The sequence below is a fragment of the Euprymna scolopes genome, chromosome 43, assembly GCF_053919585.1.
Source record: "Euprymna scolopes isolate OS-2025 chromosome 43, ASM5391958v1, whole genome shotgun sequence".
Lineage (NCBI taxonomy): Eukaryota > Metazoa > Mollusca > Cephalopoda > Sepiida > Sepiolidae > Euprymna > Euprymna scolopes.
Genome location: NC_136524.1, coordinates 49,602,051 through 49,628,886, shown reverse-complemented (window position 1 = coordinate 49,628,886; position 26,836 = coordinate 49,602,051). Strand labels below are relative to the sequence as shown.

Below are 26,836 nucleotides of genomic sequence, written 5' to 3'. Positions count from 1 at the left end.
CAGACAGAGCGAGAGAGACAGACAGACAGAGCGAGAGAGACAGACAGACAGAGCGAGAGAGACAGACAGACAGACAGAGCGAGAGAGACACAGACAGACAGACCGAGCGAGCGAGAGAGAGACAGACAGAGCGAGAGACAGAGAGCGAGAGACAGACAGAGCGAGCGAGAGCGAGAGACAGACAGACAGAGCGAGCGACAGACATACAGAGCGAGCGACAGGCAGACAGAGCGAGCGAGCGAGAGGTAGAGCGAGCGAGCGAGAGGCAGACAGAGCGAGCGAGCGAGCGAGAGGCAGACAGAGCGAGCAAGAGGCAGACAGAGCGAGCGAGCGAGCGACAGGCAGACAGAGCGAGCGAGCGACAGGCAGACAGAGCGAGCGAGCGAGCGACAGACAGAGCGAGCGAGCGACAGGCAGACAGAGCGAGCGAGCGAGCGAGCGAGCGACAGGCAGACAGAGCGAGCGAGCGAGCGACAGGCAGACAGAGCGAGCGAGCGAGCGACAGGCAGACAGAGCGAGCGAGCGAGCGACAGGCAGACAGAGCGAGCGAGCGAGCGACAGGCAGACAGAGCGAGCGAGCGACAGGCAGACAGAGCGAGCGAGCGAGCGACAGGCAGACAGAGCGAGCGACAGGCAGACAGAGCGAGCGAGCGAGCGACAGGCAGACAGAGCGAGCGAGCGAGCGAGAGAGACAGACAGAGCGAGCGAGAGAGAGACAGACAGAGCGAGCGAGACAGAGCGAGCGAGACAGAGAGACAGAGCGAGAGAGACAGACAGACAGAGCGAGCCAGACAGACAGAGCGAGCGAGACAGACAGAGCGAGCGAGCGAGACAGACAGAGCGAGCGAGCGAGACAGAGCGAGCGAGACAGACAGAGCGAGCGAGACAGAGCGAGCGAGAGAGACAGACAGAGCGAGCGAGCGAGACAGACAGAGCGAGCGAGAGAGACAGACAGAGCGAGCGAGAGAGACAGACAGACAGAGCGAGCGAGAGAGACAGACAGACAGAGCGAGCGAGAGAGACAGACAGACAGAGCGAGCGAGAGACAGACAGACAGAGCGAGAGACAGACAGACAGAGCGAGAGACAGACAGACAGACAGAGCGAGAGACAGACAGACAGACAGAGCGAGAGACAGACAGACAGACAGAGCGAGAGACAGACAGACAGACAGACAGAGCGAGAGACAGACAGACAGAGCGAGAGACAGACAGACAGAGCGAGAGACAGACAGACAGAGCGAGAGACAGACAGACAGAGCGAGAGACAGACAGACAGAGCGAGAGACAGACAGACAGAGCGAGAGACAGACAGACAGAGCGAGAGACAGACAGACAGAGCGAGAGACAGACAGACAGACAGAGCGAGAGACAGACAGACAGAGCGAGAGACAGACAGACAGAGCGAGAGACAGACAGACAGAGCGAGAGACAGACAGACAGAGCGAGAGACAGACAGACAGAGCGAGAGACAGACAGACAGAGCGAGAGACAGACAGACAGACAGAGCGAGAGACAGACAGACAGACAGAGCGAGAGACAGACAGACAGACAGAGCGAGAGACAGACAGACAGAGAGACAGACAGACAGAGCGAGAGACAGACAGACAGAGCGAGAGACAGACAGACAGAGCGAGAGACAGACAGACAGAGCGAGAGACAGACAGACAGAGCGAGAGACAGACAGACAGAGCGAGAGACAGACAGACAGAGCGAGAGACAGACAGACAGAGCGAGAGACAGACAGACAGAGCGAGCGAGCGACAGGCAGACAGAGCGAGCGAGCGACAGGCAGACAGAGCGAGCGAGCGACAGGCAGACAGAGCGAGCGAGCGACAGGCAGACAGAGCGAGCGAGAGAGAGACAGACAGACAGAGCGAGCGAGCGAGCGAGAGACAGACAGAGCGAGCGAGCGAGAGACAGACAGAGCGAGCGAGCGAGAGACAGACAGAGCGAGCGAGCGAGAGACAGACAGAGCGAGCGAGCGAGAGACAGACAGAGCGAGCGAGAGCGAGACAGACAGAGCGAGCGAGAGCGAGACAGACAGAGCGAGAGAGAGACAGACAGAGCGAGAGAGAGACAGACAGAGCGAGAGAGAGACAGACAGAGCGAGAGAGAGACAGACAGACAGAGCGAGAGAGAGACAGACAGACAGAGCGAGACAGACAGACAGAGCGAGACAGACAGACAGAGCGAGACAGACAGACAGACAGAGCGAGAGACAGACAGAGCAAGAGACAGACAGACAGAGCGAGACAGAGAGAGAGAGAGAAAGAGAGAGAGAAAGAGAGAGAGAGAGACAGACAGACAAGAACTAAGAAATTGCAGTTAACTAAATGGTCAGTGATAATCCGAAGAAAATAGTTTTGAGTCTTGTCCCAAGCTAATTTTGTGTTTGAAGCTGAAGGTTTCTACATTTTTAATGCATGTATATAAACAAAATACAGTGCTAGGGAAACGGGATAAGGGTGATAGATGGAGATAGGGAGGGGCTGGAGATGTCCAGTAAATGAGTTAAAATGTGAAAATATTCCAATAGTTTAATAATTAGAATTAACAGAAATAAGACACAACTATAGTTAATTAAAAAAAAAAAAAGAAAAAAAAAAACGGACCGATTTGTTTAAAAATAAAAATTTATTACTTAATACAGTTTTTTAGAATAACACTTATGTTTAGTTAAAATAATTATCAAAAATCTTATGTAAATAACCTTACTGACCCCGACTGACGATTCACCCAACTCTTCTGTTAAGATAAAAAAAGATGTACAATGAACAAATTTAGAAATATTTGTTATAGCCGAAAAAAGGGTTGCAGAATCTGATCATGCTAAGGCCAACTTTTGAAAATACGAGTTGAAATCCTGCATTTCAGTATGCCGGGTTGTTCATTTAAAAAAAAAAAAAAAAAAAAAAAAAAAAAATTAAAGAAATTCATTGATTGGTTTTTGAAAAATATGGTAACACTTTAGAATAAAAATATAAATAATAGTATATACAAATAAGGATATGCTTCTATATTTTGTGTAAATAAGTTATCTTTCACAAAAAAACAAAAATAAATAAATAAATAAATAAAATGCAAGAAAAAATTACTATAATTATCTGAACTGCAAAACTACATTTTTGAGCTATTTCAAAATGGGTTATGCCTAAATCTAATATGTCATAAGTAAAATTTCTATTGTTGACTTGAAAAGGCATTATTATTCATTTAAAAGATATGTAGCTAACAAGTATTTTCATGGTAAGAAAATGACAACACTAGTGAAGCTACTGGAATTTCAACAAGGTTCTGCTAGTATATAAATTATCACTTTAGACAAGACCTTTTTTAAATTTTCATTGGAGTTACATATTTGGACTACTTCAGTTTGATCGAAATAGCAATGTACATGTATTTGATCGTAGACGACGGAGATTTTGTTGCAAGAATACTAAAAAAATATACTTACTTTCTCTTTCCTTTCGCTTAGCCCGTTTTCTTCGTCTGTCGATTGAAGCAACTTCAGTTTTGAGATTCATGTAAATACGGCGAATTTGCTGTATCTTATCCATGAGGAATGTGATGAGTTTTTCTCCATCAAGATAATCTGCCTCATCTGTTAAAAAAAAAAAAAAAAAAAAAAAATTTATATAAAAATAATATATTGACCTCCAATTTTTAGATTGAGAGAGTTACATTTCTCTAAATTTAAAAACATGCCAACCATCTTCAGTATATATCTCATACTGAATCACTATCCGAAATAGTTACACTTTCACTTATCGGTGCACATTTAAACCATCTTACACTTGTGTTTTCACCATTGTTGTGAACCCAGGTTAATTTTTGTTTGCTGATAAACTTGCTCTGAAATCTGTAAGTGTAATTTGAACTGTTGATAAATATGCTTTAGGTATTATGAATAATATCAACTTATAGGAAAAGAAACTGATTCTTATTTAGAATTCAACCTAACAAATTTTTTTTTTTTTTTTAAATCCTGATGCATGTATTCCTCATGAAATGAAGATCTGCAAAAATCAAATAGTTTTTTGTTTTTTCTTTGTTACAAAGTCAAATTTTATGAACAAGCATGAACAGTGTCTCACATTGCCATCTTGGAAAAATAAAAAGGGCAGATCACAATAATTTAAACCTGCATATGAAAAAAAAAAAAAAAAAAAAGATTCTTTATAAAAATAAAAACTACTTGTACATGTACATATTTTTTTGAAATATGACACTTCCATTTTATGATGGGTATATAGATCGGAAAGATTTTTCTGTAGTTTTGTATTTTTTAACTAGGTTGAATTCTAAATAAGAACCAAAACATTTTTATATTATTGAATAATATTGATTTTCGGATTAAATTGTTTGATTTCAATCCTATTTCTTTTGCCAATTATCGCTTATGCTTCACTCTAGACATCATTAAAAAAATTCCAAGAACATAAAATACCTACAAGTTAATTCTGATGAAATATAAATGTTATTGTGTATTATGTCTGGTAATAATGAAAAAAAAAAAAAAATTTTTTTTTTTTTTTTTTTTTAACTCACCAAGATTAAAATTATACTTGGAAATTCGTGGTGGTTTGTTAGCGATCGAATTTGATTTTGTCAGCGACGAATGTGTTGATAAAGCATGTGATATTGGTGATGCTTCATATTCAGGACTCGACGTTTCGGCGCCTTTGTCTTCTGCACTGTAGCTTTCTTCACATTCTGATTTTTTTTCGTTTTGGAAAAAGAAAAAGAAATTTTAAATTTCATTAAGACTTTTTTTTTTATAAAGATTTCTGCTTCATAAAATCAAGTCATGCAGAAATTAGAATGTAAAAAAAAAAAAAAAAAAAAAAACTAATAAAAAAAATAAGTTGACAACCACAATATTCTGATTCAAATCAAAAACATTTCATTAATATCTAACGTATAAAATAATCTTGTGAAATTTTCAAAGTTAGAAACAAATAGCATTTAATATATATATATATATATATATATATATATAAATAAATAAATATAAAGGCAAATATAGTGCGTGCATTTTTGTATGTCCACAAAAAAAAAAAAAGAAAATAAAAAAAGAAAAAAAAAAAAAAAGGCTTTTTTCGCCGACGGTCCCAGGGTTGTTACTATCGCTTAGAAGTGTTTATATATCCCCTAGATAATAATTATCTAGGATTTAGGAATGCGCGTCGAGTCTAGATTCATTTACAGCAACTTTTACAAAATTATTGCTATTTTGGCTTCTCACGTGTCGATTCGGCTTTTTCGTATAAAAAGAGAAACTAATTCAAAGCTAAGACATTGTTCTCGGCAATCGCACCGGGAACATCCAGAAGCAATCAGCTTTAATGCGAGGAAAATTCCTTATATCAGACGATAGCTATTCAATTTGGACAATCCCTTTTATGGGTAGTTTTTCATAATTCTTGGATATGTTACTAATTTCGACAATAATTTTTCATGAGTTAATCCACATTATCGCCACCTCCTATCACTAAAATAATAACTTTCAGACATTGTATGGCTGTTTTTTTTCTTTACAAACACCTATCAAGTTACTCACATTTGACCATTTTTCATAATTCTTGGATATGTTACTAATTTCGACATTTTTTTAATGAAGTAACCCAAATAATCGCTCCCCTCTTTAACCGACACGATCCCTTTCCTTTGATACACCTTCTAGCCTGTCTATTTCATTACAAACACACCAATCACATAACTCACATTTAATGATCTTTCATAATTCTTGGATATGTTACTAATTTCGACAATCATTGTTTATGATTTAACCCACATAATCGACCCCCTCTTACTAAAATACTAACTTTGAGACAATATCTGGTCTGTTCATTTCATTATAAACACACCAATCAAATAACTTACATTTAATAACTTTTCATAGTTCTTGGATATGTTACTAATTTCGACAATCGTTTTTCATGATTTAACCCACATAATCCCCTCTCTCCTCTTGCTAAAATATTAACCGAGACATTGTCTCTGGTTATTTCATGATAAACACACCAATCAAATAACTCGCATTTTATCATTTTTCATAATTCTTGGATATGTTACTAATTTTGACAATCATTTTCGATGATTTAACACACATAATCACCCCTCTCTTACTAAAATAACAACCATGCGATGTTTTCTAGGGTGTCTATTTCATTACAAACATACACATCAAATAACTAACATTTCATCATTTTTCATAATTCTTTTATATGTTACTAATTTCGACAATCATGTTTCATGAGTTAATCCACATAATCCCCTTCCTCTTACTAAATTAATACATTTGAGACATTGTCTGTGCTGGTAATTTCATTACAAACACACCAATCACACCAATCACATTTCATCCTTTTTCACTTTTCTTGGATATGTTACTAATTTCTACAATCATTTTTAATGATGTAACCAACATAATCGACCCACTCTTACTAAAATATTAACTTTAAGACTATATCTGGGTTGTTCATTTCATTATAAACACACCAATCAAATAACTCGCATTTTATCATTTTTCATAATTCTTGGATATGTTACTAATTTCGACAATCGTTTATAATTTAACCCACATAATATCCTTTCCTTTTGCTAAAAAAATTATTTGTGATATTGTCTTTCATATTTCATAATTCTTGGATATTTTACTAATTTGGACAATTTTTCATGATTTTACGACAATCACAACATCTTCCTATATGGGGCATTCTGTTAGCACAAATATCCACCTATCTGATCCGATCCCAGGTATTCTCCTAGGAAACATCCCATCTATTACATCCAATCCCAGGCGACGTCGGGTATTTTGCTAGTACATATATCCACCTTTCTTATACAATCCCCGGCAATGCTGGGTATTATGCTAGTACAAATATCCAGCTATGCAAAAATATCCTCACCAGAAATATAAAAAAAATTAACTAGAATTTTAATTAAAAATAAAAATCAGTTTTATATTTTGCCAATCCACCATTTTTTTTCCTGGCAAGGGGTAGACTGACTTATCTCTTCTTGCTTTACAGGATTTCTCTTATCAATGACGGATTATCAAAATGATAACACTTATTTTTATCTTTACTTAAAATAACTGATAATTTTACCTAATTTATGATGTAAATACCTAGTCAGACACACAAGTATATATTGATGGTTTTTCCTATAATTGTGATTTTCGCCAGTGCTCCATACATCAAAATTACTTTGCAACTATTTTACTTTGAAGCTGTACTTTTAGTTTAAAAATTAAATCTTTACGGGGAAATGGCTTACCAGATGGTTTTGTTTCTCTCCGCCGTTCGATACCAGTCTTGTTTGTCTTATTTGTTCGTTTCTTCTTTTTAGCGGGAATGAACTCTAAATCTTCTCTTTTTCGTTTCGCAGTTGGTGGTGGAGCAACATCATTGCTGCTATCAGAACTTGGAATATTTCCACTACTGCTTCCGCAACTGTCGTTTGAAATTGTACTGGCATTGCACTCATGGGGTGACTCTCCACCAAGGAGAGGATCTCTTAACGGCCCCTCATGATCATCACCACTGAAATCATCATCTTCCTCCTCATCCTCTTCTTCCTCCTCATCTTCATCCTCTTCTTCCTCCTCTTCCTCATGATCAACATCCCGGGGAGTCTGAATAAGTTTAAATGTTACAAATTTATACAAACAATGTATATTAAGTATATACTAAATACAAAAAAAAAAAAAAATATTTTGTAAGGTAGGGGGAGAACAAATAGATAGGTGGGGGAAGTACTGAAGAGATTGAGAGAAAAAAGCAAGTAGGGAGAGGAGGAGAAAAAGAACAAGTAGTCAATGGGGAAAAATTGTGGGAAGAGCAAGTAGTTGGGAGGGGGATTGAGGGACGAGTGAGTAGTAGTAGAGGAAGAAAAAAGAAAAAGAGGGGGGTATGAAACAATGTTTGGAAATCAGTTGAGTTATGAATTTAACCTTTTAAAAATTTCTGTATTTTAATCTCAGATGAAAAATTACACAAGGTGATGTTGAATTTAATGATGTATTAACATTAATGTATTTAAAGAAAAAAATCTGATTGCAAACAGGTTTAAAATAGTCAAAATCGTTCCTTTTGCTCGATAGAATTAAAAAAATTTTGCATAGAAAAATTTTTGAATATTTTTAATTTGTTCACATTACATTTAAATTTAATTTAAATTAATGAGGAAAATGGAATTTTAAAAACTAGCAGTGGTCAGGCATTGAGAGATTTCTAAGAGTAAAAGGGCAGAATTTTGCTGCTAGAGTGAATAGTGTAGAAGGCCTGTATTTGTTTTTAAAACAAGTATACTATCTTTTTAGGAAGTGATTAAAATATTTAGCATTTTGACGTCTTATTTAATAGAAACAAGACGTCAAAGTTTTGTGTAATAAAAAAAAAGTTTAATAACCCATTTTTAATTGAATATCAATTTTTTTTTTTTTTACAGGGAAAATATTTGTTATATCGAGCAAAAGGTTCAATTTTAGGAAGAAAAGCTAGTATTAAAGATGGGGAGGGGTGTCGGCGCTTTAAACCGAGTTATCTCCCCATAGCATTTCTAAAATCCAAACAAAAATTAAAAAATTCAAGATGTCTCCCTTCAACGTGCTGTCATAAAAACGTGTTTTTCCGCGCTAATAAAAAAAAAAACTATTCGATCAAATTAAGTGAAATTTTTTTTTTTTTTTTTTGGAGATATTCAGTTCAAAACGGATACGTACAATATAATTTTTTTTTTTCAATATTTTCATGTTTTGATTAAACTGTACAAGTGCCTCCTTACAATCAAAATTTTGTGGTAGAAAAATGAGTTCTTGCTGTGAATATCTTCTAAAGGGTAAATAGATTGGAGCTCAAACATTTTCCATGGAAATAATGATTAGCGAGTAAGAGACTAGCAACATCTTTTCTATGAGAAGGAGGCTATAAACAAATAAAAAATATTGTTTTTGTCTAAAAGTTGTATGAATTTTTAATGGAAATTAAAGACAAAAAAAAAAAAAAACATTTCCTCAGCACAGTAGATGAGAACAATATGGTTTTGATAACAGGTGGATGACGAGACATCTTGAGAATTAAAGACAACTAGCAAGACAACCAGACATTGCATGGAGCAACAATAAACAAAAGTGTTAGTGTGTGTGTAACATTTGTGTCAAGAAAACCCTGCTAAAACCAATACAGGCTCCCTTCTTTAGAAGAGAAAGTCTGCATGCATAAAAACTCACTATGAAAAAAAAAAAAAAAAAAAAAAAAAAATTTATTTGCCAACTCTACCATAAGGAATACCCCTCCCCCCACCATTTTTTTTTTTTTTTTTTTTTTTTTTTGAGATATTTTACACCTGGGGAAATGACAATGAAGAACGTATAAATTCTTGTGCATTTGTTTTGGATTTTTGAAGTTTTAACTAGATATATAAACACAGATTTACAGAAAAGCTTAATGTTAAGAGTGTGGAGTTTCTCTTCCCTTTTTTTATATTTTGAAGGAGTTAAAAAAACAATAAAACTCAAGATACCTTCAAAGCACCAAATAAAACTAAGGATCAAAGCCCGACTAAAATCGAGTCTTCTTTCTACCCAATCCCCTTTGTAGGGAAAGGACAATAGTTAAAAAGTTAAATCCAGAGCAAGCACCTTTCAATTTGAAAGAAAAATGTTGACTCATTTCCTGGGCTGTATTAATATAACATTAAAAATCATGTTCGATAAAATTCAATGATACAACTGGCCATTTGAGCCCTAAAGGACCAATCTTATTTTTTTTTTCTAAATTTTAGATATTTTTTCCAGAGGTTACAGATTAAAAAAAAAAAAAAAAAAAAAAAGAATTCACAGGGTTGCTTTGTATGGATTAAGTTTTGGCAGCGTATACAAACACATAGATAACTGCTCTTTATATAATAAAAGGTAACAGACTAGGGAAAAACTAGCAATGTCTCTTGTATGTAAAAATTTTTAAAGAAAAAGAGACCTATATGACACATTCATAAATAAAAAAAATAAAAATAAAAATAAAATAAAATAAAAAAATAAAATAAAATAAAATAGATAAAATAAAAAATAGATAAAAAAATAAATAAAATAAAACGGTCTCACCTCTTCCTGGTCAACTTGTGAAGACGTCTGTAGTTGTTGCTGTTGCGGCTGCTGTCGCTGTGGCTGTTGTCTTTGCTGCTGCTGCTGTTGTCGTTGCAGCTGTTGTTGCTGCTGCGGAGGCTGCGCTGGTAATGGCAGCGTTACATCTTCAGAGTCAGGACACGTTTCCGGTCTAGGTAAATAAGCTGGAATTGCCACTTTTGACGACACAACCAATTCAGACTGCACACCAGCAGCAGGGGCCGCAGGAGCACCACCACTACCGCCAGCAACACTCGAGAGATAGTCAGTAGTAAACGAGCGTACAGGTTCAAGGCGGCATCCACCTGGGATCTGTTCGACAGGTGGTTTCTCAGAAGAGACTGGCGGCTCTGCACTTGCAGCTGAAGCAAGAGACCGTAGAACGTTCGTGCACATCGGTTCAATGCAAATCTCAGATATCGAATTGGGAACCGTGGCAGGCAAATAAGTATGTTTACTGTCTTTGAATTCTTTGGTGCGACTGAAAGAACATTTATCGATTTTATCACATTTTGGTACCTTGCCGCTTACAGAGATTGAAGAATTCTTCTTTGATGCTGAATTGGTAATGTTAATTTCTTTTGCATCCGGAGTAAGGATTTCAAGATCTTTGCATTCTGCTATTTTCTTCTTTGCTTTCCTTTTTGCAGACAGAGACGGCTGTTGTGGTGGCGTTGTTGTTGTTGTCACCACGCGCTTCTTATCAGATTCAGTTATACGACATTCCTTAATCTTCTCAACATCTCGTCTGATTTCAGCGTCTTGCAACCCATCAATCATACTTGCAGCTCCAGTACTCCCACCCCGAAGAAAATTTGGGTACATCTTAGCATTCATCTTTAAATAACATAAAGTCCGCTCATCTAACCCGACAGTCGATTCCTTAGAACTAGCCACTGCAACGTTTTTAGCTTCCTTGGGTTCCTTTCTCCGAGTTTTGGCCTTTTTTTCTTTGTTTTCCGATTCCTTTGTTAAACATGGATTTTCCCGTCCAGGAAATTCTTTTACTTCTGGGATAGGGACCATAACAACTGGTGCCGGTTGATAACTCTGCATCTGTGGATGAACCTCACTTTCTTCAGAATCATCAAAAAGCGACTCATCGCATTCCAAGTTTGGTACATCGTCAGCCTCGTAAGGGTCGCGCACTTTTGTCTCTGAATACTCTGGCTCAATCTTGATGGCATTGTTCTCCTCTTTAGGCACCTTCGGACTTGATGACAGAACTTTTGGCATCTCCTCACAAGGTACGACAGAATTATTTTTTAAATTGGCATGTGCTTGTGGGGGTTGCTGCTGCTGCTGCGGTGGTGGTGGTGGCGGCGGCGGCAATGGAGGCGGTGATGGACGTTCAACTTTCACATTCTGCACAGGTACCAATTCTTTGGGGAGAGGCACCACCAATTCTTCCCCACTAGGTTTCGTTTCACTTTTCTTTTCTATTGGTTTGCAAGTTATTTTTTGCTCCTTCTCTGCATCACGGTCGTGGTCGTTCATCTTCATCAGCATTTCCTTCACAGCCTCTTCTTTCGTCGTATCGATAACAATGGCCGGTTCGGACGGCTGTACGATATTTTCAGTTTTGTTGTATTCCATTTCACTATCTTGCTCATCTTCACTTTCAGCTAAAAGAAGAAAAAAAACATTTACAACAATGAAAATTCAGCTTCGAAACAAGAATGGTCAATTTTTGATCAATTTTAAAATATTAAGATTTGGTGCAAGTCCGGAGTCAACCTGATAAAAATTTAAAAAATCTTTACGTACATACTTGTCACATAACGAAAATGTCATTCCAAAAATCACATAAATTGATCAATTATTTATTTATTTTTTTTAGTTTAGAAAATAAAATTTTGTGCCAAATCGAGATGTTTTGATCTGCCATGTTAATTAAATAAAGAAAGACAACTCAATTCAAACTATAAAGATCAAAATTAGCCTTTTAATGGCTATGATTTATTATAAATCACTAAAAATTGTATAAATTCCTACATAACTACTTGATCAATTCATGATTTTTGAAATATTTTTGTTCCGTGACAGATATGTACACCATAAAAAAAAAAAAAAAAAAAAAAAAAAAAAAAAAAAAAAAAAAAAAAAAAATATATATATATATATATATATATATATATATATATATATTTTTTATAAAGGTTGAACTCTGGATTTGCACTTAGGACTCTTACATTAAACAGGTTTGTTCTGAAAATTATTTCAACTTTGAGTGAAAGCAACCATTTTTATTTATTTACTTAACAGGGAGACCTGATGTTGTCCAGAATTGAATAACGATCAATGAATGTTTGACATCCTCATATCTTTATTGTCATCAAAATCAATAAAACTGCAAATTTTTCAATCAAATCAATTTATTGCCTGCTCTAGTTGGGAACCTATTGTGATGCACCAGGAGGAAGCTTCACATGCCTCCCTGCAGTTACAGTTCATATTGAACTGTAAAGAACCTACTGTTGATTTTATGAAATTATTAGTCGCGGGCAAGCGACTAAGTCGGTCTGTCCGTAATACTTTTGTGCTTGGCCCTTTTGGTTAAGATCAAAGGTTTGTTGTTAATAGATGCTGTTCTTAGCTTTTTAAGCTTTTCTTGGACTTTGGCCAAGATCAAAGTGTAATATCTCTTACTACATGCTGTACTTATTGTGATATAAAGTGGGGGATCACTTTTCTGTATTAATTTAATGTAAAATGATCATCCACTTTACAACCAGTCAGTCTCAAAGCCATTCAAGTTGTTTTTGAAGGATTCCAGTTAATTTTTAAGCATTCAAGTCATTCTGAAGGTCATTCAATTCATCCTTAAGTTCATTAAAATCATTCTAAGTCATTTACTTTTTATTTACGTCATTTCAGCCCATTTTTCGGTCATTTTAGTTTATTTTTAAGAATTTTATGCCAATCCTACATTCACGCATTCATTCATTACACGAGAGCATGCGACTAATGGCTATCGGCCTTGTTTTTATATTATAATGGCTTGAATTAAAGTTTAAAATGTGAAGTCAGGTTTTAACTGCTCTAAACAAACATTTATTTGAAAAACGCACCTGCTATATTAAAGAACCTACTGGTGATTTTGTATGTTGGTCCTTTCAGTTTGTGTAATAAAATTCTCAAATGCACTTATGGTGCTGGGCTGTGTAAAGTGTTAATTTGGAAAAAAAAAAAAGAAAAAGAAAAAAGGCCATTTCTTCTTTCATCTGATTATTTTAATTATCAAAAGACATTCTGATACAAAACTTACCCAAAACCACCAATCATAAAATACCTTTGTGTCAAATTTCATAGAAATCGGCCCAGCTCTTAGAGTCCATCAGGAACGAACTCACACACAAAATTTCTTTTGGCTTTGTTTTGATATATTAATCCTATTTTTTATGCCAGTAATTTCTTTGAAAAAATATTTGCTATAAGCAAGACTGTACATCTGAAGTTTATGGGTAAGTCCAGGTTGGACAAAGTTTTACTTATTGATCAGGTTGGGAAGTAATGCAGGAAATTTATAACACATTCAATTCATTTAAATTAGTCACTACAATGTAGTTTTCTTGGATTCGTTTTAGATTTTCTATTTTTATGACAGGCGATACAGGGCCCATTATGTTTGATACAATGTGTTAAAATTCAAGGGTGGATAATTCAATTTGAACTATTGAGATCAAAAACAGCCTTTACACTTAGAATCGATAAAATAGAAGTGATTTGAGGTCATATATATATATATAAACCAATTGATCAATTCATGTGATTTTTGGTACATGACATGTTTGTTCCATCAGAGGTATGTACAGATATTAGTTTATTTTTTGTTTTAACTTTACGATAAAAATATTGTAAAGTTGAATTCTAAATAAGAACCCACTTTTTTCCCCCCTCGCAAATAAACTCATGCTAAGGAGCATGAAGCTATGTCCTTCATTATCCACCCAAACTAAGGCTAAACATCACAAGTTAAAGTTCAACTTTGCCTTGTATACAAGATTCAAAATGGCAAACTTACAAACTTGTGTCTGAAAAATTAAGAACTGCTCCTCCTTTGTTTTGCATCAAACTTAAAATACAAGTCTTCTCTACTATTCACTCCAGGTACATTGATCAAATAACTCCAATAACTGAACTGTAACACAAAGTATTCTATTCCAAATTTACCATTTCATCCACTGAGGAGTCAATTCCCTAAGCAGTCAGTCATATTCAGGGTTCATACAGATTTTCAATATCCATTTTCAAGGCTTCTCAAAGTTTTTCAAGACCTTCTCCAGACAAAATTCAAGTTTTCAAAACAAAATTTTTACAATCCACAGCAAGTCAAAAAAGTAGTCAAAACTCAAATATACAACAAATAAATGTTACCATAGCCAATAAAAGTTTGTTTGCAACCCGCCTGCATCTTTAGTGCTTGTAAGTTTAAATGCTTTTTATTTCATCTCGAATATTAACTCGATACGACTTTTAATTTCCAACCAAGACGGCTGCTGTCTTGTTTTTTAATTTTTGCCCGACTGGCCTAATTTTAAATTATTAGTTTTTTGGAGGAAGGGGATCTGCTATTGGAGAGTCATGTCTGCACAAGCAAAGTAGTTTTTAGAGAGGGGGCAGGTATTTTTTTTTTTATTTATGACGGAGGTAGTTTTGTGATAAAGCGGCATAACGTTTATTCATGATAATACGATGCAATTTCAAAACCATGTAGTTCGATTTTATTTTTAATATTAAAAGAAAATATTTTAATGGTATTTTTTATTAAGACTTGAAAAAAAAAATTTTTTAATAGCATCTTAGATTTTATTTTCAATATTTCGACACAAATTTTTACTGGACATAAACAGTTTTCAAGGCCTTTTCAAGGCAAAAGTAAAAAATGCAAGGACTTTCCAAGTCTGTACGAACTGTAATATTTTTATCTGACCGCTTATATGACGCTTTCACCAGCAAGTGAACACGGTATGATTAACGCTTTTTGTTATCCAGATTGCAGCCAGATGACGTTTTTTTCCGTATATCTCCTTTAAACAATTAAAACAAACAGTCGAAGATTACATTTTAGCGATTACATTCAGTATCTCATCTACATCTATGATGGACATATTCTCAATCAAATCTGCCCATTTTGCATATAGTGTTCGACCACAGCTAGGGCTATGATAACAGCATATTCTTATTGCTTTGACTCAAGTATATATCCAACACAGTTAATCAACCGAAAATCACATCACTATATAAAAGCATATAAGATATCAACGGATACACACTCGAGTCAAAACAAGGAAAAGAATATGCTGTTGTCATAGCCCTAGTGATCACAAGATTTTATGTATGGTTTGGAAAAAAGGCTGCATAGGAGGCGAATGAACAGATTCAAGCAGATTTTTCTAACACCGAATTGGAATCGGTAGACATTGTACAGATGTATTTTTAAATGTTTGTCAGTCCCAAGATCATCATTCAAAGCCAAGGTTTATACTGGCCGTTATGATCATAGGGCTTTTTTTTTTAAACTGCTTTAATCCACGTCTAGCAAAACAGTGTATTCAAAACAAAATGGAACTTCTCAGATTATTCATCTGTGAAACAATATTAGTAGTTTGTAAATCCAATGTAAACAAATTCTTGTACTATGCTCTTAGGTAATCAAATTCTACCCAATTTCGACCATCAGCTCCAATCCTTAAGGTGTTGTATTTATATCCACCTTATAAACTCATTAACCATTATCCTCGAGTGGCTTTTGAGCCATGAGTAAGAACAAAAAAAAAAAAAAAAAAAAGACCTAGAAACATCAAGATACAACTATTTGCGAAACGAAATCTACCTAGTCAAAAAAAGCACCTATCAGTAAGAAATCTGCAGAAAATAGAATTAGAACCAATAAAAAGTTTTGTTGTTTTTACTAAAAACCTAAAGAAATCTTTGTCATGCATACACAGCTGAGTTAGATTAAAGTTTTGTTTGTTTTTGTTTTTTTACCTGGAGACTGAATATCCGAAGATTCTGTAAAACCAGAACTCCTGCGAGATCGACGTTTAGCTAAAAATAAGAAAATTATAAATGAAAAAAATACGCTCTATCTTATGCGACCACAAATTATGTAAAATAAAATATTACAATCTGCATACAACTAAAATATTAATTTTAAGTTTTAAAATGTATTAAATAAAAAAAATAAAAAACCCTTTAAACACCACTACACATTAATATAATAACCTGTGAACCTACATGTACCTGTATGAATCTTTAAAAGATTCTTACATGCACATGCAACACATACACAGAATGCTCACAGTACCCATCTACGAAAAGTAAGTGGGATAAAAAAAAAAAAAAAAAAAAAAATCAGTTATTAATATGGGAAGATAGAAAAAGAAAAAAAAGTTAGTTCAGGATTTTTCTCCTGACAAAAGGAGGACAAATACTACACTTGATCCCAGCTTGAAAGCTGGACACACAAGCACACAGTATTTAACCTTTCTCCCATCGTGAAAGAATGTGACAAGGTCAGAAGTTGGGATAAATGAGGCAGTGCCACTAAAGGAGGAGCACTATGGTCCTGCAAAAATAAATCTCCATGTAGCCTCATCGGCATTTCCTGGTGAGGGTGCTTCAGACAAGTGATAACCCCCACACTTACAAAAACCGAGAAGCAAGGCCTGGGAGAGTTTACCTCCTAAGGTTACTCAGAACATTTGCCTCTACCCGACCGCTAAAAGGCCACCAAAATGGTCCAATATCTGTTAGACAGATTGTCAGTGTTGGAACCTTGACTGGTGTGCCATTCACAATCTACTACACACCCACAAGCAAACATAAAAAGCAATCTAGCATGTACACACTCACATACACATGTCCATGATGGAAATCTGCATGTACACTTACGTGGTAGTCCTTCAAGGACGAGAAACTCCATGCTATTTGAGCGTGTGGGACGAACTTTTGCTGGGTTGTCCTTTACGGATCGTGATGACGAGACAGAAGGTGGTGATACAGCAACAACAGGTTTTGGCGGTAGCTGTGATGGGGCTGCTGCACAAGTTGTAGCCACTGGCGGAGGAGGTGGTGGTGGAGGTAGTGGCGGGGGTGGTGGCGGTGGGGGTACTGCCGGTGCTGGGACTGAAATTACTGTCGGGGTCGTGCTTGGTGGCAGTTGTGTCGAAGATGCCGGTGGTGGAGGCGGGGGCGGTGGTGGTGGGGGAGGTAGTGGCGGAGGCGGGGGCGGTGAACTTGGGGGCGGAGGGGTTACCACTGGTGGCGTGGGCGGTAGAGGTGGCGTCGTTGAACTGGCAATGGTAGTCGTGGCGGTGATGGTTGTGGTCATTGTAGCAGTGGCGATCGGAGCCGTAGTCGTAATGCCACAGCATGACACTGTAGCAGGAGATGATGATGAGGATGAAGACGAAGAGGACAACGACGATGATAATGATGATGGCAGTGATGATATAACTGCAGATGATGGAATAATGGGAGTAGACACAGTGGTGGATGGTGTTGATGCAAGTGATGTTGATGTAGAAGTTGAAGAAACGGCCGAAGCTTTGCTCTTTGTTGCCGTCCGGTTTTCCTCTTTTGTAGAACTATTATTCTGCTGTTGTGCCCGATTCTGGCTTGATAAACGCCTTTTTGTTATTCCTACTCCCTATAAATAAAAAAAAATGTTTTAATTAAAAGTAAAAAGAATGAATATGTACATTTTATATAAGGAAATTAAATAGCTCCATTAATTTACATTGATGGAAAGTTTTGTAAGCTTGGCGATACCATTGGAGCACAAAGAACAGGTGCTTATGTGAAAAAGCAGAAATTTTATAATTTAACTAACAGTGTTATGACTATCTACAAATCATCTATCAAACATGTATACGCTCGATAGTCTTTGGAAGTGAAATGTGATCAGTGAGGAAATGTTTCACAGAAAGAAATAATATGAGAATGATACAATGTGTAATACAATTCTTAAAGACATGTTTAGATCAGATGAGTTTAAAGAGATTAAATATGGATAGTATAAAGAAATGTGTGCAGAACAGGAGACTTTGTTGGTTTGGTCACACTAAAAGAATGGACGAGAATTTCTGGGTTAGCAGATGCAGACCAACTGGGGTGGTAAGGTTAGTTGACAGAAGAAGGCCAGACTTAAGAGATGGTTGGTTGGTTGTTTTACGGCATATCAACATTTTTCAGGTTATTTAATGCCGAATCTAGTTATTTTGAGGAACGATTTTTAATGGAGTATATTTTTTTTTTACGTCAGATTCTATTTAACCCATAGTTGGGACCCTAACAGGTACTACCACTCCGGGTCAGAGTGGGCCTGGGAGCAATGGCAATTAAAGGGTGGCTCCACACTCCCCAAAGCCCGCAAGGTGGGGCCTCACCATCGGATATAATTTTAGGTCATATCCAGGACCAGACTTGAGAGAAACGATAAAGATCTGGCCAGAGACTGGTTAATTAAAAAAATCAATTTCTACAAACCTTCCAACATATACTAGCATTATGATAATGATGTCAAATATCATTTTTATAATGAAAGTTAAGAGATCTTGTCTGACAATTTTATAATTCATGAAGATCAATGATTTAAAGTCATTGTATGCACTTTAATATCCCCTTGACACGTATACAATGAGGTTATAATGAAGTAACTGAAGTTATCATTTATTTGCCTTCCCTTGAGGGCAGAGTTAGACACACGGTTAGTTTTTAATGTGGAGGAAATCAAGCTTACCTAAAAAGGGCATTCTAGATTGCAACAAAAATAAAAATGCCCTGGTCTAGGACTTCTCCACTGACCAGGGACATAAAGTGTAGCATCAGAACAGATACATTTTATTCCTAGGTACAAGTGTGAAACTTCTAACACAACATTCTTGAAGACAAGTGGCTGGGAGAAATCTAAGTCGACTGAAAGCAATGCTGTGATAAGTAGCAAAGAACGGGTTATTTAGGAATTATATAAACTGGATTTGTTACCTTGCTATTACTTCAAAATATGAAGCTCACTATTTGAAGTGTTATTTAAAATTTTATTGTTGTAAATACATTTATATGGATAAGTTGCTTAAAAGTAGAACTAATAATGATAGTAAATAATAATTTAGTTAAATAATGATGTAAAAAAAAACCCAAAAAACAAAACAAAAAAAAAAAACCCCAAAAAGTTTTATAATATTTACCTTTGGAGATCTTGGTGAATGACTCTTGGACTTTTTCTTTATCCCTAATTCAGGTTTGCCAATAACTTTAACGATTCTTTCTGGTCGCACCCATTCATCGTATCTTTATAAGATAAAAAAATATTATTCAAAAATTTAAATTACAAAAAAAAAAAAAAAAAAAAAAAAAAAAAAAAAAATTTATACATAGGTGTATTCCAAAAGTAATACCTATTCTTTTCTTCTGCCTGAATGGATCCGAGGGCATTGCAAATTACATTGTTCAACTTTATAAGAAAAAAAAAAAAGTTTCGTTTAGAAGAAAAAACTACTTTTAAATAATGAGCAGAAAGCTCTTACAACCAATGAATAATTGTTGGTAAAAAGGTATTTAAAAGAATGTTTCTTATTTAGAAAATTCAACCTAATCAAAATTATATCTTTGATGCATGTAGCTATCACAGAATGGAAATGTAATATTCCAAACATCATGTAAATTGCTCAAATAGTTCTTTTTATTAAGAAATCATAAAATTTGATTTTCTTGAATAAAAATAAAATCAATTCAATTTGGAATATGACAGTTTTTTTTCTGCGACCAGTACATACACCATAAAGATTTTTCTGTATTTTTTCTTTTAAATTGGGTTGAATTTTAAATCAGAACCAAAAATATATAAAGAAAAAAGTGCAAGATGAAATTTAATTGTTGATGAAATAGTTTAAAATAAGTTTTTGACAATTCAATTTCTCTATTTTTGATAGTTCTCCTTTATTATATCAAGTGGTGCTTATTCAGTATAATAGGATTTCAAATAAATTTTAAGTTACCCCCCATATGTATTTATGTGCCCATGCTGAAATTAGCAAAAACTTCAATAAATGATAAGAGTAAAAACTTGTTCTAGTAGATTTCTACTATCTTTTGTAATCTTTACTAATTTTGACATGCCATGCAAGTACGTAACACTTTTTACCTAAAATGTATTTTTTAATCCTATTATTGTTGCACAGTTATTGAGTCTCTTACCAACAATTGCCTGTGTGTAAAAAAAGCTAAAAAATTTGCCCATTTTATTTAAGAGTATTAAATTTAGACTTAAATTTCAAGTATTTACAAGTTTTGAATTAGTACAATGAGTTTATAATAAAGTATATTATTATGAAACACTTCTAACAGGGCATTGTGGAACACTAGTGACAGTGAGAAATCCAAGTCAACTGAAAGCAATGCTGTGATAAGCAGAGGACTGGGATTATTTTGGAATTTACCTTTTTCTAGAGTAGTTGCATTACTAAGGCTTGATGGTCTTGTCTACCATTTCAGAGATTGAGATATAATCTAGACTTACCTTGTATTCCAACCAGCATAATGTACCAAATACTGTTCATGTCCACTTTCAGCACCAAATTCAACAACCTTAAAAAAAAAAAAAGAAAAAAAAAAAAGGCATTTAACCCCTGCCGATTTACTATACATGGGTTTTAACAAAAAATCTGTATAACTTTATAAAATTAAAAGTAAAATTTAAAATAATTAAAATCTGAAGTATTTATGAAATTAAAAAAAGACGAAAACTTAAAAGTAAAAAAGTTTCTAAAAACACCAGGTAGGTATCGCTGGTTTTCCAAGAATAACGATTCAACTTCAATATTTAAAATTAAAATCTTGAAATATGAAATAAGTCTGTTATAAAAAGTTTTAAATATTTTCTCATTTTCAAAATATTGAATTTACATTGAATACATAAATCAATGAAATCAATAGATTACAAAAATAAATTTATATTATGCATAAACAAAGTCTATTTGAGATAATTGCTGTTACAAAAATTTCCAGTCGTGTTCAGAGATATCTCAATACTTATCTACCAGATGCTCGCCTGATCGATTCTACATTGTGACATTGAAAACTTCTGTGCAACCATATTCCCGTCCTGAACAACTGACTATTCCAAAGATTCTGGCAGTTTTATCTTCATTTTATTCTATTCATATCAATTCTGAGGCAATCAACTTACATAATTTTCATAGATAACCACAAACACATTTATAGACAGTGCGTGAACTCCTCTTCGTTTTTTTTAATTTTATTTTGTTTTAATGGGAGATGGAGCATCCTTCCAGATGTCAGACATTTCCCTACTGTCTGATACATTCCAATCGAGAGATCTTTTTAAGATTCTATCCATCTCTTTAAGTGCAATTGTTTGAATCTCTTTCACTTGGTTCACCGGATATATTTGCCAGGTAGTTTGTGAAATTATTTTTTCATAAGTTTGATTGTTCTTATAATTACAGGAATGGAGATTTTCAAAATTCCAGTTTCTTTTCATATCATTAAGACCTTGGTATTTTGTTATCTTTTCCTACTCAATTCTGTTTAATCAAAAAAGACTTAAGAGAAAGATTAGCACTCTAAACTTGAAAATATTTTTCCTATATTTAATCGTGCTAACCATTGCCAGCATACCCACCCACAAATGCTAAAAAGTTGGAGGGTAGGAGAGAAGTAGCCAGTGAATTACAGTGCATAATAAATCTCTATAAGTACTTGTCTTCCCAAAATTTGAATGAGATTTTCTTAATCAGCAGAGTCGAAAACCTATATAAGTCGTTAGTCTCAAGAAAATTGCAGAGGTGGACCTAATGCACAAATTTACCCCTCACCCGTAAAAAAAGTTAACGCGTGTGTAATGTCGAGAATCCAGTAGGTGATATTGCTGAAACATATTTTAATTTGGCAACGATAATAGATTGCACAGGTTTAAATAAAGTACATTATAAAAAAAAAATAAAAAAATTACTAGAACAAATGTACAAAGCGAGCGAGCGAGCAAGAGAGGAGAAAATAAATGTTTTTTATTTGGCATAGCTATGAAATGTTTTTTTTCTTCGGCATAAAAAGAAATGTAAAAAACGAATGAGAGAAAGAAAGAGCGAGGAAGAATATATATAGAGAGAGATAAGGAGGAAGAGAGAGGGAGGAAATGCAAACTTATGCCATAAAATGTAAGAAAATGAATGCAGCAATTTATGCAGAGGGCAAAAGTAGGTATCATTGCAACGCCATATTTGAATGGTACATTAGCATTCGTTTAGCATGTGAATACTGTTAATCCAGAATATAGGAATGGTCAGAGTTCAGCCAATCAGATTGAACGGAATTAGTCTGGGGAGATTTATTTTTGAAACGGAAAAGGGAAAGATTATGTTATATCTGAGTTTATGATCCAGTTACTAAAGATGAAGTCCCATATCTGTTGAAAGTGCAGAATATCTCCCAGTGATGACTGGGGTAGTAGGAGGACTTGATATTTAGAGGGAAAAATAGGACTTTCTTCCTCTAAGAGATGGCTGCAGTTGTGATGATGCTGCTCCTAAGATGAAATTTAGGATCTTATTATGACTAAATGTGTCTGAAATGTAGTTCTAAAGTTACATAAATTTCCAGTTGTGTTCAGAGATATCTCGATACTTATCTACCAGATAGATACTCGCCTGAATGATTCTACATTGTGACATCGAAAACTTCTGTGCAACCATATTCACGTCCTGAGCAACTGACTATTCCAAAGATTGTGGCACAGTTTTATATGATGGCTAATAGTCTACACATAATTTGTATGTGCCATGCGAACCTACAGTACTTTGGTCCAGAGGGGAATTTCTGCAATCATTTTATTATATATGAAGATTAATTGTTGAATATAATTAAACCTGTGCTTATTTTTGCATTAAATAATAACTCCTATTAATCCTTATTAGACTAACTGCTCACTAAACATACCATAATACTTTTAAAAAGATCCATACAAAATTTCAACCAGTAGTTTGAGAAAAAGTGAAATGGTGTGGTACTCTTGTTGATTTCGATGTATGAGGCTCTGCCACAATAACTAAGTTGTTCGGAAATCCACAGATGATTTATAGTGGTGAAGGCTTTATGCAGAAAGAACCACACTTTTTGGGAGAACTGTTAATCTTTGTCGGTGCAATGGCCGATATAGGATAAAGCAGACGGTAGATCTCAGCTTTTATATCAGTTTTGCTTCTCTTAGAGGTTGAAATGCCGTTAAACAAATACACTCACTCCCCCACCACCAACCTGAGAACTTCTACCTCCTGGTGTAATACATAGAGCATCTAGCATTCCTAAGTGGTTACACATCTGGTACTAGCCGTCTTCATCGTTGCTAACTTTGGTCATTTAGCAAGAACCAGTGTGTCAACATGATTATGCCTTATAATGAAATGGACAGACCAAAGAAATATAGATAAGTCTGAGTAACTAGTCACAGTTTTTTCTTTATTTTTTTGAAATGTTAAAAAATATAAAAAAATAAGCAAACCTTTGCTTCATATATTTTTTGATTTCTTCCCCTGCCATATTTAACTTTCAGTTTCGTTCCAGTCGGGTATTCCTTTGATCCACTGAAGCCAACAGATTTGCTTTCCTCTTCTTCCTCCTCCTCCTCGTCTTCGTCATCTTCTTCGTCATCAGTATCAGCAGCATCTTCAGCTCTAAAATAAAATAAAGAATTTTATCAACAACAATTGTGCAAATTATTTTTCGATTTTTGAACTCGTGTAATTACAAGATTTCCCGGTAATCAAACTATTTCATAGAAATGAATCTTAGCATTGATCCAAAACTTTTTTTTTTTTTAATAAAACATAACAGTTTAAAGGCAAAATGATTAACACACACACCGATTATATATATATCCTGACAAAGACCCTAGTTCCAATCATGAAACCCCTTAGTTCAACAGCTATTCTGGTCACCCAGAACAGAACAGCACTCACAATGTAATAGATTGGCCTTCATAGTCTACATAAGGACAGGGTTTGTTAAGGGATTCTGGTTATTTTGTTTCAAAAAGAAATGTCTGCAGGGTCAGGGGGATAAGCGCGGCCACATTGTGATTGTTTTGGTCCGTAGGTCACAGCCCTCTCCTGGCATTTAAGTAAGCACTCCAATAGAGGTCTCCTAAAAGAAAATATTGAGTTGACTGTCCGGTCTGGTAGCAACGTTAAACAACCTTGCAGAAGCAATAAGGAAAGATCTTGTATAAAATACAAATTAAACTCACCGTTTGGTTTCAGTCTCATCTTCTGGTTCGACTTTAATCTTAATCTCTTTTTTATCCTCACGGCCATTCTTATCTTCTTTGGTTTTCTTATCTTTCGTACTTTTTTCCTCTTTATGCAAAGATTTTTGGGAATCTTTACTTCTCTCATCTTTGTACCAGACATCGGTCGCTTTTGATTTGTGCGAATCAGATTTTTCGTCAGTTTCTTTTTTCACATCATCGCCTCGCGTTGACCGTTTTCTCACCTTTCATTTAAAAATAAAAAAATAAAAGGAATTAATGATATATCGACATATGCATATTAAAAATATTTATAACATGATTGATGTTCCAAAAGTCTTTTTTTTTTTTTTTTTTTTTAAACTTCACCCAAATGAATCGGAGGGTATTGCACATTACATTGCTATGATGACTGAACATGCATTCATAACCTCAAGTTTCATTTTTCAGTTACAGATATTGACGATGTAAGACTAAGAAAGCAACTCCATCACGGACGCGTGTCAGAAGCAGAGATAAAATATTAAATTTCTGACAAAAATGTATTAAGTATGGAGGTGACTGTAGAAAAATTATGGAGCACAAAAAGCTGCTCATTTTAATGGTACCACTTTTGTTTTTGTACCTCTTCAGCTTTTTTTTTTTTCGTTAAAAATAAAAATAGGCGGCTTCACTTTTGGAACAATTAAATTAAGGATTCAAGATTAGCAATTATTTCTATCACATTTCAAAGTGTGATCATTAAAAAAGGTAGAGTTCATAATGTTTAAATCTGGTGTTTGAATCATCTGATTCAGAATAAGGTAATGTAATTTCATAGCAACAAGTATAGGAACATGAAAAATAGATATAAAAATATTTATTAAACAATTATACATATATAAAACAGAATGCTACATTATAAAGCCTACTTTATTCATTTATTAAATAAAAAAGTTTTTAAATTTCATATAACTTTATGGTCAGTTCCGTTTACATACAACTAAATACAGATATCTAATGAAATAAAATATGTGTTTAACCAACATATCAACTGTCTTTGGGTCATTTAATGTTGTATACAAGATTTAAATTTTTGATACTTTCAGAATCGATTTTTGCTAGATATATTCGGCCAATGTTTTGGTATAGTTTGTTATATTAGATATGTTTGAAGCCAAAACAATGCATTATTACGAAAATAAAGATTTATTTTTGTTTAATTTTGTTTTGTTTTAGGAATGGATTTCTAGTAAAAAAACAGTTTCTCTATTAACTAGAAATCCATTCCTGTTTGGAATTATTTCATTGATTCTATACCAATGTGAATATTATTTTTTTTTTAAATTTTTATACATTTACTTTTGAAAATTTGTACATATGAAAAATCATATCTTTTGAAGCCAAAACAACGCATTATTAAAAACTAAACATTTATTTTTGTTTGAATATATATATTTCGAAGTTACGTTTCATCCTCAGTCATTTTTTTTTTCTTTTTCTTTATTTTGTTATGAACCTATATATACATAATATGACAATCATGTTGAGACACTGGTTCCCGCTGGATCAACAAGAGTACGGTTGAACCTGGTCAGTACTAAATGGCTGACCATTTGGGACTTCCAGGTGCTTATGCACTCTGCTTATCTTGGCATTGTTTCCAGTCATCCTGGTCTTCTTGCTACTAGACTCAAACAGTGCCGATTCAGGAGAGGTGTGGTTGGAGATTGCACAACCCTTGCCTCACAATTACACCCGCAGCTGCCCCTATAGTCTTTTCAAGACTGAATGTAGGCATTGATATACATAATATAGGAATATAAATAAAAACGATCAGGATTCACAAAAATTTATTTGACAAGGAACATACATTGTACATTTAGACAATTCCTTATTTCGCACAATTTCAAAGGGCTTGTCCTTTTCAGAGGAAAGATATTAGCAAAATATTACTTGTAGTTAAACTATGATTTTGTTATTTAGAGCATAAATTGAAACTGCAACAGATGAAGTGAATCATATTTGCATAAAGTTTATAAGAATGCAACGATACATGGGTGAAAGACATTTATATGGAGTCCAGGTAAATCTAAAAGACATGATGATGTAAGCAAGAATCCGTGGAAGAATAACTTCAAGAAGTATATATTTGAGAAAAGAAAAAAAAAAAAAAAAATTATTTATAACATTCAACGTTTTCTCTATTTTAAAACTTCCATGGTAGAATTGATTTGAAGAAAATAAAACACAATCTTTGAAAATATTTTGTGCTTGTAATGTAAAAGTAAATCTGGAAATGAGGTTTCATCAAGTAATATAAATACTTTTTTCTTCTTTTTCTATCACATGCACACATAAAATTTGGTGCTTCTATATTATAATAATGAAATAAAAAATTAAAAACATTTTTTTAAATTTAATTTCAAGTAAAACAAATGGTACCTACATAATTATA

The 26,836-nt window shown here is 34.7% G+C and overlaps 1 protein-coding gene across 5 annotated transcripts in view; it reads right to left on the bottom strand.

The window, feature by feature from the left end:
• The window catches only part of LOC145268337 (uncharacterized), a 158,461-nt gene that overhangs the window by 9,007 nt on the left and 122,618 nt on the right, over nucleotides 1-26,836 (bottom strand). For 2 of the 5 annotated variants that reach the window (XM_080123832.1, XM_080123837.1), the window contains 11 exons: nucleotides 24,400-24,644; nucleotides 23,656-23,827; nucleotides 20,656-20,723; nucleotides 19,325-19,427; nucleotides 17,028-17,784; nucleotides 16,122-16,181; nucleotides 10,110-11,755; nucleotides 7,283-7,640; nucleotides 4,550-4,714; nucleotides 3,456-3,602; nucleotides 2,628-2,746 (listed from right to left, as the gene is read on the bottom strand). In XM_080123832.1, coding sequence (XP_079979958.1) covers nucleotides 2,643-2,746; nucleotides 3,456-3,602; nucleotides 4,550-4,714; nucleotides 7,283-7,640; nucleotides 10,110-11,755; nucleotides 16,122-16,181; nucleotides 17,028-17,784; nucleotides 19,325-19,427; nucleotides 20,656-20,723; nucleotides 23,656-23,827; nucleotides 24,400-24,644 — 3,825 coding nt within the window. In that variant the 3' untranslated portion in view covers nucleotides 2,628-2,642. Of the gene's footprint in view, nucleotides 1-2,627; nucleotides 2,747-3,455; nucleotides 3,603-4,549; nucleotides 4,715-7,282; nucleotides 7,641-10,109; nucleotides 11,756-16,121; nucleotides 16,182-17,027; nucleotides 17,785-19,324; nucleotides 19,428-20,655; nucleotides 20,724-23,655; nucleotides 23,828-24,399; nucleotides 24,645-26,836 lie in introns of those variants that run through there. The other 3 variants (XM_080123834.1, XM_080123833.1, XM_080123835.1) reach the window with 3 other exon arrangements.